This window comes from Pseudophryne corroboree, chromosome 5 (genome assembly GCF_028390025.1).
Source record: "Pseudophryne corroboree isolate aPseCor3 chromosome 5, aPseCor3.hap2, whole genome shotgun sequence".
Taxonomy (NCBI): Eukaryota; Metazoa; Chordata; class Amphibia; order Anura; family Myobatrachidae; genus Pseudophryne; species Pseudophryne corroboree.
Window position 1 is genome coordinate 846,308,737 of NC_086448.1, and position 16,233 is coordinate 846,324,969.

At 53.2% G+C, this 16,233-nt stretch overlaps 1 protein-coding gene across 1 annotated transcript in view; it reads right to left on the bottom strand.

The window, feature by feature from the left end:
• LOC134929705 (hepatitis A virus cellular receptor 1-like) overlaps positions 1 to 16,233 on the bottom strand; it is a 54,212-nt gene that overhangs the window by 31,267 nt on the left and 6,712 nt on the right. Inside the window, exon 2 of the mRNA XM_063925283.1 lies at positions 6,227 to 6,334. Coding sequence (XP_063781353.1) covers positions 6,227 to 6,334 — 108 coding nt within the window. The remainder of the gene's footprint in view (positions 1 to 6,226; positions 6,335 to 16,233) is intronic.

Below are 16,233 nucleotides of genomic sequence, written 5' to 3' on the forward strand. Positions count from 1 at the left end.
AGTGACACATGGGGGAGCTGGCTGGAGTGACACAGGAGGGTGCTGGCTGGAGTGACACAGGAGGGTGCTGGCTGGAGTGACACATGGGGGAGCTGGCTGGAGTGACACATGGGGGTGCTGGCTGGAGTGACACAGGAGGGTGCTGGCAGGAGTGACACAGGAGGGTGCTGGCTGGAGTGACACATTGGTGAGCTGGCAGGAGTGACACAGGAGGGTGCTGGCTGGAGTGACACAGGAGGGTGCTGGCAGGAGTGACACAGAAGGGTGCTGGCAGGAGTGACACAGGAGGGTGCTGGCTGGAGTGACACATGGGGGAGCTGGCTGGAGTGACACATGGGGGAGCTGGCTGGAGTGACACAGGAGGGTGCTGGCAAGAGTGACACAATGGGGGAGCTGGCTGGAGTGACACAATGGGGGAGCTGGCAGGAGTGACACAATGGGGGAGCTGGCTGGAGTGACACAATGGGGGAGCTGGCTGGAGTGACACAATGAGGGAGCTGGCTGGAGTGACACAATGGGGGAGCTGGCTGGAGTGACACAATGGGGGAGCTGGCTGGAGTGACACAATGGGGAGCTGGCTGGAGTGACACATGGGGAGGCTGGCTGGAGTGACACATGGGGAGGCTGGCTGGAGTGACACAATGGGGAGCTGGTTGGAGTGACACAGGAGGGTGCTGGCTGGAGTGACACATAGGGGAGCTGGCTGGAGTGACACATGGGGGAGCTGGCTGGAGTGACACAGGAGGGTGCTGGCTGGAGTGACACATAGGGGAGCTGCTGGAGTGACACAGGAGGGTGCTGGCTGGAGTGACACAGGAGGGTGCTGGCTGGAGTGACACAGGAGGGTGCTGGCTGGAGTGACACATAGGGGAGCTGGCTGGAGTGACACAATGGGGAGCTGGCTGGAGTGACACAGGAGGGTGCTGGCTGGAGTGACACATAGGGGAGCTGGCTGGAGTGACACATGGGGGAGCTGGCTGGAGTGACACAGGAGGGTGCTGGCTGGAGTGACACATAGGGGAGCTGGCTGGAGTGACACATGGGGGAGCTGGCTGGAGTGACACAGGAGGGTGCTGGCAGGAGTGACACAATGGGGAGCTGCTGGAGTGACACAGGAGGGTGCTGGCAGGAGTGACACATGGGGGAGCTGGCTGGAGTGACACAGGAGGGTGCTGGCTGGAGTGACACAGGAGGGTGCTGGCTGGAGTGACACAGGAGGGTGCTGGCTGGAGTGACACATGGGGGAGCTGGCTGGAGTGACACAGGAGGGTGCTGGCTGGAGTGACACAGGAGGGTGCTGGCTGGAGTGACACAGGAGGGTGCTGGCTGGAGTGACACAGGAGGGTGCTGGCTGTAGTGACACAGGAGGGTGCTGGCTGTAGTGACACAGGAGGGTGCTGGCAGGAGTGACACATTGGGGAGCTGGCAGGAGTGACACAGGAGGGTGCTGGCTGGAGTGACACAGGAGGGTGCTGGCTGGAGTGACACAGGAGGGTGCTGGCTGGAGTGACACATGGGGGAGCTGGCTGGAGTGACACAGGAGGGTGCTGGCAAGAGTGACACAGGAGGGTGCTGGCAAGAGTGACACATGGGGGAGCTGGCTGGAGTGACACAATGGGGGAGCTGGCTGGAGTGACACAATGGGGGAGCTGGCTGGAGTGACACAATGGGGGAGCTGGCTGGAGTGACACAATGGGGGAGCTGGCTGGAGTGACACAATGGGGGAGCTGGCTGGAGTGACACATGGGGAGCTGGCTGGAGTGACACATGGGGAGCTGGCTGGAGTGACATGGGGGAGCTGGCAGGAGTGACACAATGGGGAGCTGGCTGGAGTGACACAGAAGGATCCTGGAGACATAATGGGGGAGCTGGCTGGAGTGACACAGGAGGGTGCTGGCTGGAGTGACACAATGGGGAGCTGCTGGAGTGACAAAGGAGTATCCTGGCAGGAGTGACACAGGAGGGTGCTGGCTGGAGTGACACATTGACACATGGGGGTGCTGGCTGGAGTGACACATGGGGGAGCTAGCTGGAGTGACACAGGAGGGAGCTGGCTGGAGTGACACATAGGGGAGCTGGCAGGAGTGACACAATGGGGAGCTGGCTGGAGTGACAATGGGGAGCTGGCTGGAGTGACAATGGGGAGCTGGCTGGAGTGACACATGGGGAGCTGGCTGGAGTGACACATGGGGGAGCTGGCAGGAGTGACACAATGGGGAGCTGGCTGGAGTGACACAGAAGGATCCTGGAGACATAATGGGGGAGCTGGCTGGAGTGACACAGGAGGGTGCTGGCTGGAGTGACACAATGGGGAGCTGCTGGAGTGACAAAGGAGTATCCTGGCAGGAGTGACACAGGAGGGTGCTGGCTGGAGTGACACATTGACACATGGGGGTGCTGGCTGGAGTGACACATGGGGGAGCTAGCTGGAGTGACACATGGGGGTGCTGGCTGGAGTGACACAGGAGTATGCTGGCAGGAGTGACACATGGGGGAGCTGGCTGGAGTGACACAGGAGGGTGCTGGCAGGAGTGACACAGGAGGGTGCTGGCAGGAGTGACACAGGAGGGTGCTGGCAGGAGTGACACAGGAGGGTGCTGGCAGGAGTGACACATGGGGGAGCTGGCTGGAGTGACACATGGGGGTGCTGGCTGGAGTGACACAGGAGGGTGCTGGCTGGAGTGACACATGGGGGAGCTGGCTGGAGTGACACAGGAGGGTGTTGGCTGGAGTGACACAGGAGGGTGCTGGCTGGAGTGACACAGGAGGGTGCTGGCTGGAGTGACACAGGAGGGTGCTGGCTGGAGTGACACAGGAGGGTGCTGGCTGGAGTGACACAGGAGGGTGCTGGCTGGAGTGACACATGGGGGAGCTGGCTGGAGTGACACATGGGGAAGCTGGCTGGAGTGACACATGGGGGAGCTGGCTGGAGTGACACAATGGGGGAGCTGGCTGGAGTGACAATGGGGAGCTGGCTGGAGTGACACAATGGGGAGCTGGCTGGAGTGACACAATGGGGTGCTGGCTGGAGTGACACAGGAGGGTGCTGGCTGAAGTGACACATGGGGGAGCTGGCTGAAGTGACACATGGGGGAGCTGGCTGGAGTGACACAATGGGGAGCTGGCTGGAGTGACACAATGGGGGGCTGGCAGGAGTGACACATGCGGGAGCTGGCTGGAGTGACACATGGGGGAGCTGGCTGTAGTGACACATGGGGGAGCTGGCTGGAGTGACAGGAGGGAGCTGGCTGGAGTGACACATAGGGGAGCTGGCAGGAGTGACACAATGGGGAGCTGGCTGGAGTGACTCAATGGGGAGCTGGCTGGAGTGACACATGGGGAGCTGGCTGGAGTGACACATGGGGAGCTGGCTGGAGTGACACATGGGGGAGCTGGCAGGAGTGACACAATGGGGAGCTGGCTGGAGTGACACAGAAGGATCCTGGAGACATAATGGGGGAGCTGGCTGGAGTGACACAGGAGGGTGCTGGCTGGAGTGACACAATGGGGAGCTGCTGGAGTGACAAAGGAGTATCCTGGCAGGAGTGACACAGGAGGGTGCTGGCTGGAGTGACACATTGACACATGGGGGTGCTGGCTGGAGTGACAGGAGGGTGCTGGCTGGAGTGACACATTGACACATGGGGGTGCTGGCTGGAGTGACACATGGGGGAGCTGGCTGGAGTGACACATAGGGGTGCTGGCTGGAGTGACACAGGACGGTGCTGGCTGGAGTGACACATGGGGGAGCTGGCTGGAGTGACTCATGGAGGAGCTGAAGTGTATTATGTGAATATGGCTTTTTCAATATATTTTATGTGGATCTGGATTATTTAATTATTTTATGTGGAAGTGTCTTTTTCAATGTATTTTATGTGGATCTGGCATTTTCATTGTATTTTTATACCAGGGATGTGGGCTAGCAGGCACAAGGTCACACCCCATTTTTGCACGGGCACCTTGGGCTTGATGTCAGCTCTTTGACGTACCTAACAAGATTTGTTGGCTCTTTGTCTCTGACTGGTTGGCCACCCCTGCTCTATACTGTCCTTGTCTTTCTATATCATACTCTCTATAGTGTCCTTGTCTGTCTATATCACACTCTCTATACTGTCCTTGTCTGTCTATATCACACTCTCTATACTGTCCTTGTCTGTATATATCACACTCTCTATACCGTCCTTGTCTGTGTATATCACACTCTCTATACTGTCCTTGTCTGTCTACATCACACTCTCTATACTGTCCTTGTCTGTCTACATCACACTCTCTATACTGTCATTGTCTGTCTACATCACACTTTCTATACTGTCCTTATCTGTCTACATCACACTCTCTATTGTGTCCTTGTCTGTCTATATCAAAATTTCTATACTGTACTTGTCTATCTACATCACGCTCTTTATACTGTCCTTGTCTGTCTACATCACACTCTCTATACTGTTCTTGTCTGTCTACATCACACTCTCTATACTGTCCTTGTCTGTCTTTATCATTCTCTATACTGTCCTTCTCTATCTTCATTACACTCTCTATACTATGCTTGTCTGTTTATATCACACTCTCTATACTGTCCTTGTCTGTCTATAAGACACTCTCTATACTAGGGGTGGGCAACGTGCGGCCCGCGGGCCGGATGCGGCCCGCGAACCGATTCTGCCTGGCCCCGCTGTCTCACACCAGTGTGCAATGACAAGCGGCCCGACTGGATGAGCCGCTTGTCATTGCGCTACATAACTCCCAGACGCGGCGCCGCAGAGGAAATCCCGGTCACGTCACAGGGTCTGCTGACCGGGATTTCCACTGTGACGTCAGTCGCTGGGCGGCACGGGGGGCGGGGCCATGGCGGGAGTGGGCAGCATCCATATCTGCAGCGACTCGGTGCGGGCAGCGGGAATCTGGCAGCAGGCAGCGAGCAGCGGATCATCTCGGCAGCGGATCTGCCACTGTGTAAAAAAGGTAAAGGGATCTGTGGCCAAATTTAAAAGACTGCTTTATTGGTTCGGGGGGGGGAGGGAGATTAGGGACTGCTATACGGGTTTAGGGGAGGGGGGTGAAGAGGGGACGGACTTCTATATGGGTCGGGGGGGGGGGGGGGAGTAGAGACTGCTACATGGGTCTGGGGGGGGGGGAGCTAGTAACTGTGCCCAGGGAGAGACAGAGCTGTGAATACCAGCATTACACAGGATGCTGTTTGTTTTCAGCACTATTTTTTATTTATTTATTTATTTCTAATATGTGTTTTTTAGACATTTTGTATTTGCCTGTAAAAAACTGGGTGGTCTTCATGTGACCGCCGGTCAGCTGACCGACAGTCACATGACCTCCTCGGTGAGCCCGACGGCTCACTATCCTGATGGTCGGCATGCCGACCAACAGGGACTATTTCCACTCGTGGGTGTCCACGACACCCATAGAGTGGGAATAGAACCTGTGGCGACCACAGGTCGTCACCGAGCCCGCAAAGGGCTTGCTGCACTCGCCCCTCCCCGCCGGGATCCCGGCGTCGGTATGCTGCCGGCGGTCAGGAGACAGTCGGTCCCCCGTACTACACCCTAAAAAACTATGTATGTAATGTATATTGTGGTGTATGTTTTATATATATATATATATATATATATATACTATGTTTTTATAGTTATATACATAACTATGGGCCTAATTCAGACCTGATTGCTAGCAGGCAATTTTTGCACTGCTGCGATCAGGTAGTCGCCGCCTACAGGGGTGGGGGTAATCGCTGTGCAGGGGTGCGATCGCATCTGCAGAGAACTGCACAGCCCAGGACTTACTCTTCCAGCGCGATGATCAGGACCGGAGCTGACGTCAGAAACCCTCCCTCCAAACGCCTGGTCCCTCCTTCATTTTTCCGGACACTCCTCTAAAACGGCCAATTGCCACCCACAAATGTCCTCTTCCTGTCAATCACTGTGCGATCGCTTTGTTCGTACCATCCCGTCGCTGCCCGACGCGTCTGCACTTTGCATACCGACGCGCCTGCACAGTACAGACCCGATTTTACAAGATATTTGGTGTGTGGCCCTCGACTATTCACTGGAAGTGTTAAGCGGCCCCCCAGCTGAAATAATTGCCCACCCCTGCTCTATAGTGTCCTTGTCTGTCTATATAATAAATGTAATTAGTGTATCACACAAGCTCCCCAGGAAACACGCTCCCCTCCCCCCCACATCTCCTGTCACCCCAGTATGGATAACTGATGTCTTACTGGGATAAGTGGTTCCTGTCCCTAGATAGGTGGTCGGTGGCTCAGTGGTCTCCTCCCCGGTTGTATAGATCGGGTCGGGTCCTTTAGTAACATCACTCGTGTATGTCGCTGTAATATAAACATGTTATTACTGAGCAGCCTCATGTGTCATTCTCTTCTATATGTACCATCATCCATACTGTCCTTGTCTGTCTATATCACACTCTCTATACTGTCCTTGTCTGTCTATATCACACTCTCTATACTGTCCTTGTCTGTCTATATCACACTCTCTATACTGTCCTTGTCTGTCTATATCACACTCTCTCTACTGTCCTTGTCTGACTACATCACACTCTCTATACTGTCCTTGTCTGTCTACATCCCACTCTGTATACTGTCTCTAGCCGACTACATCACGCTCTGTATACTGTCACTATCTGTCTACATCACTATCACAGTGCCACATCCCCAGCCTGCGCTCAGATATGCGAAACTTGACGCAGGTGTGCAGTCGTGACATGGGTTTTACTCAAGCTGCCACCATGATGATTATTATAATAGCTCCCTAGCTATCTCAAGACACTTAAAAATCCAGTTATTACTCATATGTAGCAGTTATGACACATATGTAGCATGTGCCTCTCCTGGCATCTGAATGCATAGAGCACAGAGATGACACTGATACATTTTTAGGATTTACTGAGAAATTATCTCCAGGGTTAAGTACAGAGAAAAACTGTTAAAAAAACTAAATATACAGTTATGAAATGCACAGATTGACTTCTAGTAAATAAAAAGGAATAAAATGTCAGATCCCTAAATTATTTTACTCTTAGGTTTAGGTGATCTGCTTGGAGGACACCACATGAGGCAGAAGATTGGACCACTCCTGTTATGAAGCTACTCCTTTGTAGAGTGAACTCTGAGTAGTGTGGGTTTTTATCCTTACAGTACCACAACCACTCTTTTCCCAGCAGCCCCCACCCTTTCCAGGCTAAAAAGGACTGCTTATTGTTCTCACATGATCCCTAGATTTGTCCCTAGATTGGTGGCTCAGTGGTCTCCTCTCTGGTTGTATAGATCGGGGGTTGGATGCATCAATGTTGATTCTGTTGTCAAACCTCTGGAATTGGACCTGATGGGTAATGAGCAGATAGGACTCCCAGGTCACAAAGACGCATGCAGACTATTCACACATGCAATCTTCTTCAGGAATTGCTCAATCATCTCCCTGATAAATTACTTTTCTGAGAGGAGGTTGGAGAAGAGGGAGCCAGCAAAGCCAAGTATGCCTTCTGAAGGACATCCCGCTCTTCATACAACCTCACTTCCTTTATATAAACCAACTTCATACAGCTCTGGTGAGGATCTGGCATTTTATATTGACCGCCATCCCTTTCTGGCACTAAGGGAGAGTTCCAGTCATATCACTCCTTCATCTGGGCTTTCACCCAGGAGATATCTCCTGCTCAGAGATCAAGAGACCAAGTCTCCTTTATGACACTGAGAAGGCTTACATTAGTTTCTTTTCAAGTTTTGCAGTGTATGAGGCAGCAAAAAGCTACAAGTTCACTCATTATATACCTCCCAGCACTCTAACTTACTACAGTGTCCAAAAGTGACTTCTGGAAATAAAAGAAGTCTAATATTTGCCAGGGAAAGAGAAGTTGTGGAAAGACAGCCAACGAGCACAGCCTTGGACTTCCGTCTGAAGAAGCACAAGTGAAGCGTACACCTCGGGACCCGGGCTACTCGTAAAGGTGTAACTGCGAGTCCCCGCTACCTCCACCCAGGCAGCCCCCGAAGCCGGATTTCCTTTGGTCTCATCTTCAACCTATTTAGAAGGTACTCTCCTTCAGACAGGGCTGTCTTTTCGTATGGGCTCAATGTGCAGTTGCCCAAGGCTCCCAGGAGTATAAGGGCCCTAGGCTGATAGCCGAGGGTCACCTTTTTCTGGAGATACTAGATTTTTTTTAAATCGGCCATGGGGTACCGGAGATATCTGACTTCCACGCAGTGGTCCCCATCCGAGCCTGTTAATTGCTCTTCCCAGCCAAATATCTTGGGTTGTGTCTGACTTACAGATTTTATGCCACCCCTGCAACTGCCCCTCCCCCACCCGCAGTGGCTCCGTTCCCCCTCCCCCACATGCGGCACCCCCGCCCCGGCTCTCCTACCCCCGCGGTGTCTCAGCAATCCTGCCCCACCTGCGGCACCCCCGCAACTGCCCCTACCCCTCCCACATCACCCCCGACACCGCCCCTCCCCCACCCACAGCAACCCCGCATGCCTGGCACCCACCCCTCTCCCACCCGCGGTGGCACAGGACTCCCGCAACACCCCCACCCACGGCACCCCTGCAACCACCCCTCCCCCACCCACTGCACCCCCGCAACCGCCCCTCCCCCAACCGCAGTGGCTCAGGACTCCAGCCCCTCCCCCACCCACGGCACCCCCGCAACTGCCCCTCCCCACCCGTGGTGGCTCAAGACTTACTCCCCTCCATGGCGCAACCACCCCTCCCTCGCCTGTGGCACCCCCCACACCTGCCTCTCCCCCACCCGCAGCACCCCTGCAACATATATCCCTGCCCCCACCCGCGGCACACCCGCACCTGCCCTCTCCCACCTGCAGCAACCCCACAACCGCCCCTCTCCCACCCACAGCAACCCTGCACCTGCTCCTCCCCCATCCGCGCCACCCCCGCAACTGCCCATCCCCCACCCGCGGTGGCTCAGGGCTCCCTCCACCACCTGCATCACACCTGTACCTGCCCCTACCCCACCCATGGCACCCCCACAGCCGCCCATTCTCCAACCGCCACACCCCCGCAACCGCCCCTCCACCTGCAGAACTCCCGCCCCTCCCCAACACAGCAACCCTGCATCCGCGGCAACCCCGCAACTGCCCCTCTCCACCCACGGTGGCTCAGGACTCCCTTCCCCTCCCGCACCAACCCCGCAGCCGCCCCTTCCCCACCCATGGCACTCCCACAACCGCCCCGCACCCGCCCCTACCCATCTAGGCCACCCCTGCAACTGCCCCTCCCCCACCCACAGTGGCTCCGTTCCCCCTCCCCCACATGCGCCCCCTCCCCCCTGCAGTGTCTCAGCACTCCTGCCCCACCTGTTGCACCCCTGCAGCCGCCCCTACCCCTCCCACATCACCCCTGCAACCGCCCCTCCCCCACCCACAGCAACCCTGCATCCCTGGCACCCACCCCTCCCCTACCCGCAGTGGCACAGGACTCCCGCAACACCCCCACCCCTCCCCCACAACCACCCCTCCGGCACCCCCGCAACTGCCCCTCCCCCAACCGCGGTGGCTCAGGACTCCAGCCCCTCCCCCACCCACGGCACCCCTGCAACTGCCCCACCCGCGGCACCCCCACAAGCGCCCCTCCCCACCCGCGGTGGCTCAGGACTTACTCCCCCTCCACCCCCACCACTCCCCCACCCACGGCACAACCGCCCCCTCCCTCGCCACGGGCACCCCCTACACCTGCCTCTCCCCCACCCTCACCTGCAGCACCCCCCGCACCTGCCCCTCCCCCACCCACGGCACCCCTGCAACCGCCCATCCACCATCAGCAGCATCCCTACCACCGCCACTTGTCCAACCGCGGTGGCTCAGGACTCCAGCCCCTCCCGTGGCACCCTCGCCCCACGGAACCCCCCGCAATTGCCCCTCCCGCACCCGCGGCACCCCTGCAACTGCCCCTCCCCCACCCGCAGAAACCCCGCATCCGTGGCACCCACGCAACCACCCGCGGTGGCACAGGACTCCCGCCCCTCCTGCAACACCCCCACCCCTCCCCCACCTGCGACACCCCCGCAACCGCCCTCCCCTAACTGCGGTGGCTCCGGAACCTATCCCACCCACGGCACCCTCACCCCTCCCCCACCCACCTACAGCACCCCTGCAACCACCCTTCCCCGACCCGCGGCACCGACGGACCCCCTCCCCCATCCACGTCTCCTCCGCACCTGCCACTCCCCCAACCACAGCACCTACTAGGTGATTCATCGGGCCCTGCGTGCACTGTCCACGCCATTGCAAGGGGCTATGGCCCTTTAACCATCACACGCCCTTTGTCCGTGCAATACTTAACCACTCACACAATAATGATTGGTGGTAATACTCCATATAATAAAAATATTGCACGACCCAAGGGCATGCAAGGGTTAAGGTGGGGTAGCACCTTGTGACGGTATGAAGAGCGCCCGTAGGGCTCGATGAATCACCTAGTTATATATATTTTTCAACGGCAGATTCGTGTGGTCGTCATTTCCAATATTTTCTTTGAGTAGCAATGTTTCATATTTGTTTCACACCACAAAAGTGTCACTGGCTATCCCACACAAGTGGTGTCACTGCCTATCCCACACAAGTGGTGTCACTGCCTACACAAGTGGTGTCACTGCCTATCCCACACAAGTGGTGTCTAGAGATGAGCGGGTTCGGTTTCTCTGAATCCGAACCCGCCCGAACTTCATGTTTTTTTTCACGGGTCCGAGCGACTCGGATCTTCCCGCCTTGCTCGGTTAACCCGAGCGCGCCCGAACGTCATCATGACGCTGTCGGATTCTCGCGAGGCTCGGATTCTATCGCGAGACTCGGATTCTATATAAGGAGCCGCGCGTCGCCGCCATTTTCACACGTGCATTGAGATTGATAGGGAGAGGACGTGGCTGGCGTCCTCTCCATTTAGATTAGGGTTGAGAGAGAGAGAGAGAGATTGACCTGAGGCTGTGATACTGTAGAAGAGAGTGCAGAGTTTAGTGACTGACGACCACAGTGACCACCAGACAGTGCAGTTGTTTGTTTTATTTAATATATCCGTTCTCTGCCTGAAAAAAACGATACACACAGTGACTCAGTCACATACCATATCTGTGTGCACTGCTCAGCCCAGTGTGCTGCATCAATGTATATATATATCTGACTGTGCTCAGCTCACACAGCTTATAATTGTGGGGGAGACTGGGGAGCACTGCAGTGCCAGTTATAGGTTATAGCAGGAGCCAGGAGTACATAATATTATATTAAAATTAAACAGTGCACACTTTTGCTGCAGGAGTGCCACTGCCAGTGTGACTAGTGACCAGTGACCTGACCACCAGTATATATAATATTAGTAGTATACTATCTCTTTATCAACCAGTCTATATTAGCAGCAGACACAGTACAGTGCGGTAGTTCACGGCTGTGGCTACCTCTGTGTCGGCACTCGGCAGCCCGTCCATAATTGTATATACCACCTAACCGTGGTTTTTTTTTCTTTCTTTATAGTCATACTAGTTACGAGTATACTATCTCTTTATCAACCAGTCTATATTAGCAGCAGACACAGTACAGTGCGGTAGTTCACGGCTGTGGCTACCTCTGTGTCGGCACTCGGCAGCCCGTCCATAATTGTATATACCACCTAACCGTGGTTTTTTTTTCTTTCTTTATACATACATACTAGTTACGAGTATACTATCTCTTTATCAACCAGTCTATATTAGCAGCAGACACAGTACAGTGCGGTAGTTCACGGCTGTGGCTACCTCTGTGTCGGCACTCGGCAGCCCGTCCATAATTGTATATACCACCTAACCGTGGTTTTTTTTTTCTTTCTTTATACATACATACTAGTTACGAGTATACTATCTCTTTATCAACCAGTCTATATATTAGCAGCAGACACAGTACAGTGCGGTAGTTCACGGCTGTGGCTACCTCTGTGTCGGCACTCGGCAGCCCGTCCATAATTGTATATACCACCTAACCGTGGTTTTTTTTTCTTTCTTTATACATACATACTAGTTACGAGTATACTATCTCTTTATCAACCAGTCTATATTAGCAGCAGACACAGTACAGTGCGGTAGTTCACGGCTGTGGCTACCTCTGTGTCGGCACTCGGCAGCCCGTCCATAATTGTATATACCACCTAACCGTGGTTTTTTTTTCTTTCTTTATACATACATACTAGTTACGAGTATACTATCTCTTTATCAACCAGTCTATATATTAGCAGCAGACACAGTACAGTGCGGTAGTTCACGGCTGTGGCTACCTCTGTGTCGGCACTCGGCAGCCCGTCCATAATTGTATATACCACCTAACCGTGGTTTTTTTTTCTTTCTTTATACATACATACTAGTTACGAGTATACTATCTCTTTATCAACCAGTCTATATATTAGCAGCAGACACAGTACAGTGCGGTAGTTCACGGCTGTGGCTACCTCTGTGTCGGCACTCGGCAGCCCGTCCATAATTGTATATACCACCTAACCGTGGTTTTTTTTTCTTTCTTTATACATACATACTAGTTACGAGTATACTATCTCTTTATCAACCAGTCTATATATTAGCAGCAGACACAGTACAGTGCGGTAGTTCACGGCTGTGGCTACCTCTGTGTCGGCACTCGGCAGCCCGTCCATAATTGTATATACCACCTAACCGTGGTTTTTTTTTCTTTCTTTATACATACATACTAGTTACGAGTATACTATCTCTTTATCAACCAGTCTATATTAGCAGCAGACACAGTACAGTGCGGTAGTTCACGGCTGTGGCTACCTCTGTGTCGGCACTCGGCAGCCCGTCCATAATTGTATATACCACCTAACCGTGGTTTTTTTTTCTTTCTTTATACATACATACTAGTTACGAGTATACTATCTCTTTATCAACCAGTCTATATATTAGCAGCAGACACAGTACAGTGCGGTAGTTCACGGCTGTGGCTACCTCTGTGTCGGCACTCGGCAGCCCGTCCATAATTGTATATACCACCTAACCGTGGTTTTTTTTTCTTTCTTTATAGTCATACTAGTTACGAGTATACTATCTCTTTATCAACCAGTCTATATTAGCAGCAGACACAGTACAGTGCGGTAGTTCACGGCTGTGGCTACCTCTGTGTCGGCACTCGGCAGCCCGTCCATAATTGTATATACCACCTAACCGTGGTTTTTTTTTCTTTCTTTATACATACATACTAGTTACGAGTATACTATCTCTTTATCAACCAGTCTATATATTAGCAGCAGACACAGTACAGTGCGGTAGTTCACGGCTGTGGCTACCTCTGTGTCGGCACTCGGCAGCCCGTCCATAATTGTATATACCACCTAACCGTGGTTTTTTTTTCTTTCTTTATACATACATACTAGTTACGAGTATACTATCTCTTTATCAACCAGTCTATATATTAGCAGCAGACACAGTACAGTGCGGTAGTTCACGGCTGTGGCTACCTCTGTGTCGGCACTCGGCAGCCCGTCCATAATTGTATATACCACCTAACCGTGGTTTTTTTTTCTTTCTTTATACATACATACTAGTTACGAGTATACTATCTCTTTATCAACCAGTCTATATATTAGCAGCAGACACAGTACAGTGCGGTAGTTCACGGCTGTGGCTACCTCTGTGTCGGCACTCGGCAGCCCGTCCATAATTGTATACTAGTATCCAATCCATCCATCTCCATTGTTTAACTGAGGTGCCTTTTAGTTGTGCCTATTAAAATATGGAGAACAAAAATGTTGAGGTTCCAAAATTAGGGAAAGATCAAGATCCACTTCCACCTCGTGCTGAAGCTGCTGCCACTAGTCATGGCCGAGACGATGAAATGCCAGCAACGTCGTCTGCCAAGGCCGATGCCCAATGTCATAGTACAGAGCATGTCAAATCCAAAACACCAAATATCAGTAAAAAAAGGACTCCAAAACCTAAAATAAAATTGTTGGAGGAGAAGCGTAAACTTGCCAATATGCCATTTACCACACGGAGTGGCAAGGAACGGCTGAGGCCCTGGCCTATGTTCATGGCTAGTGGTTCAGCTTCACATAAGGATGGAAGCACTCAGCCTCTCGCTAGAAAAATGAAAAGACTAAAGCTGGCAAAAGCAGTAGCACCGCAAAGAACTGTGCGTTCTTCGAAATCCCAAATCCACAAGGAGAGTCCGACTCCAATTGTGTCGGTTGCGATGCCTGACCTTCCCAACACTGGACGTGAAGAGCATGCGCCTTCCACCATTTGCACGCCCCCTGCAAGTGATGGAAGGAGCACCCGCAGTCCAGTTCCTGATAGTCAGATTGAAGATGTCAGTGTTGAAGTACACCAGGATGAGGAGGATATGGGTGTTGCTGGCGCTGGGGAGGAAATTGACCAGGAGGATTCTGATGGTGAGGTGGTTTGTTTAAGTCAGGCACCCGGGGAGACACCTGTTGTCCGTGGTAGGAATATGGCCGTTGACATGCCTGGTGAAAATACCAAAAAAATCAGCTCTTCGGTGTGGAAGTATTTCACCAGAAATGCGGACAACAGGTGTCAAGCCGTGTGTTCCCTTTGTCAAGCTGTAATAAGTAGGGGTAAGGACGTTAACCACCTCGGAACATCCTCCCTTATACGTCACCTGCAGCGCATTCATAATAAGTCAGTGACAAGTTCAAAAACTTGGGCCGACAGCGGAAGCAGTCCACTGACCAGTAAATCCCTTCCTCTTGTAACCAAGCTCACGCAAACCACCCCACCAACTCCCTCAGTGTCAATTTCCTCCTTCCCCAGGAATGCCAATAGTCCTGCAGGCCATGTCACTGGCAATTCTGACGAGTCCTCTCCTGCCTGGGATTCCTCCGATGCATCCTTGCGTGTAACGCCTACTGCTGCTGGCGCTGCTGTTGTTGCTGCTGGGAGTCGATGGTCATCCCAGAGGGGAAGTCGTAAGACCACTTTTACTACTTCCACCAAGCAATTGACTGTCCAACAGTCCTTTGCGAGGAAGATGAAATATCACAGCAGTCATCCTACTGCAAAGCGGATAACTGAGGCCTTGACATCCTGGGTGGTGAGAAACGTGGTTCAGGTATCCATCATTACTGCAGAGCCAACTAGAGACTTGTTGGAGGTACTGTGTCCCCGGTACCAAATACCATCTAGGTTCCATTTCTCTAGGCAGGCGATACCGAAAATGTACACAGACCTCAGAAAAAGAGTCACCAGTGTCCTAAAAAATGCAGCTGTACCCAATGTCCACTTAACCACGGACATGTGGACAAGTGGAGCAGGGCAGGGTCAGGACTATATGACTGTGACAGCCCACTGGGTAGATGTATGGACTCCCGCCGCAAGAACAGCAGCGGCGGCACCAGTAGCAGCATCTCGCAAACGCCAACTCTTTCCTAGGCAGGCTACGCTTTGTATCACCGGTTTCCAGAATACGCACACAGCTGAAAACCTCTTACGGCAACTGAGGAAGATCATCGCGGAATGGCTTACCCCAATTGGACTCTCCTGTGGATTTGTGGCATCGGACAACGCCAGCAATATTGTGTGTGCATTAAATATGGGCAAATTCCAGCACGTCCCATGTTTTGCACATACCTTGAATTTGGTGGTGCAGAATTTTTTAAAAAACGACAGGGGCGTGCAAGAGATGCTATCGGTGGCCAGAAGAATTGCGGGACACTTTCGGCGTACAGGCACCACGTACAGAAGACTGGAGCACCACCAAAAACTACTGAACCTGCCCTGCCATCATCTGAAGCAAGAAGTGGTAACGAGGTGGAATTCAACCCTCTATATGCTTCAGAGGTTGGAGGAGCAGCAAAAGGCCATTCAAGCCTATACAATTGAGCACGATATAGTAGGTGGAATGCACCTGTCTCAAGCGCAGTGGAGAATGATTTCAACGTTGTGCAAGGTTCTGATGCCCTTTGAACTTGCCACACGTGAAGTCAGTTCAGACACTGCCAGCCTGAGTCAGGTCATTCCCCTCATCAGGCTTTTGCAGAAGAAGCTGGAGACATTGAAGGAGGAGCTAACACGGAGCGATTCCGCTAGGCATGTGGGACTTGTGGATGGAGCCCTTAATTCGCTTAACAAGGATTCACGGGTGGTCAATCTGTTGAAATCAGAGCACTACATTTTGGCCACCGTGCTCGATCCTAGATTTAAAGCCTACCTTGGATCTCTCTTTCCGGCAGACACAAGTCTGCTGGGGTTGAAAGACCTGCTGGTGAC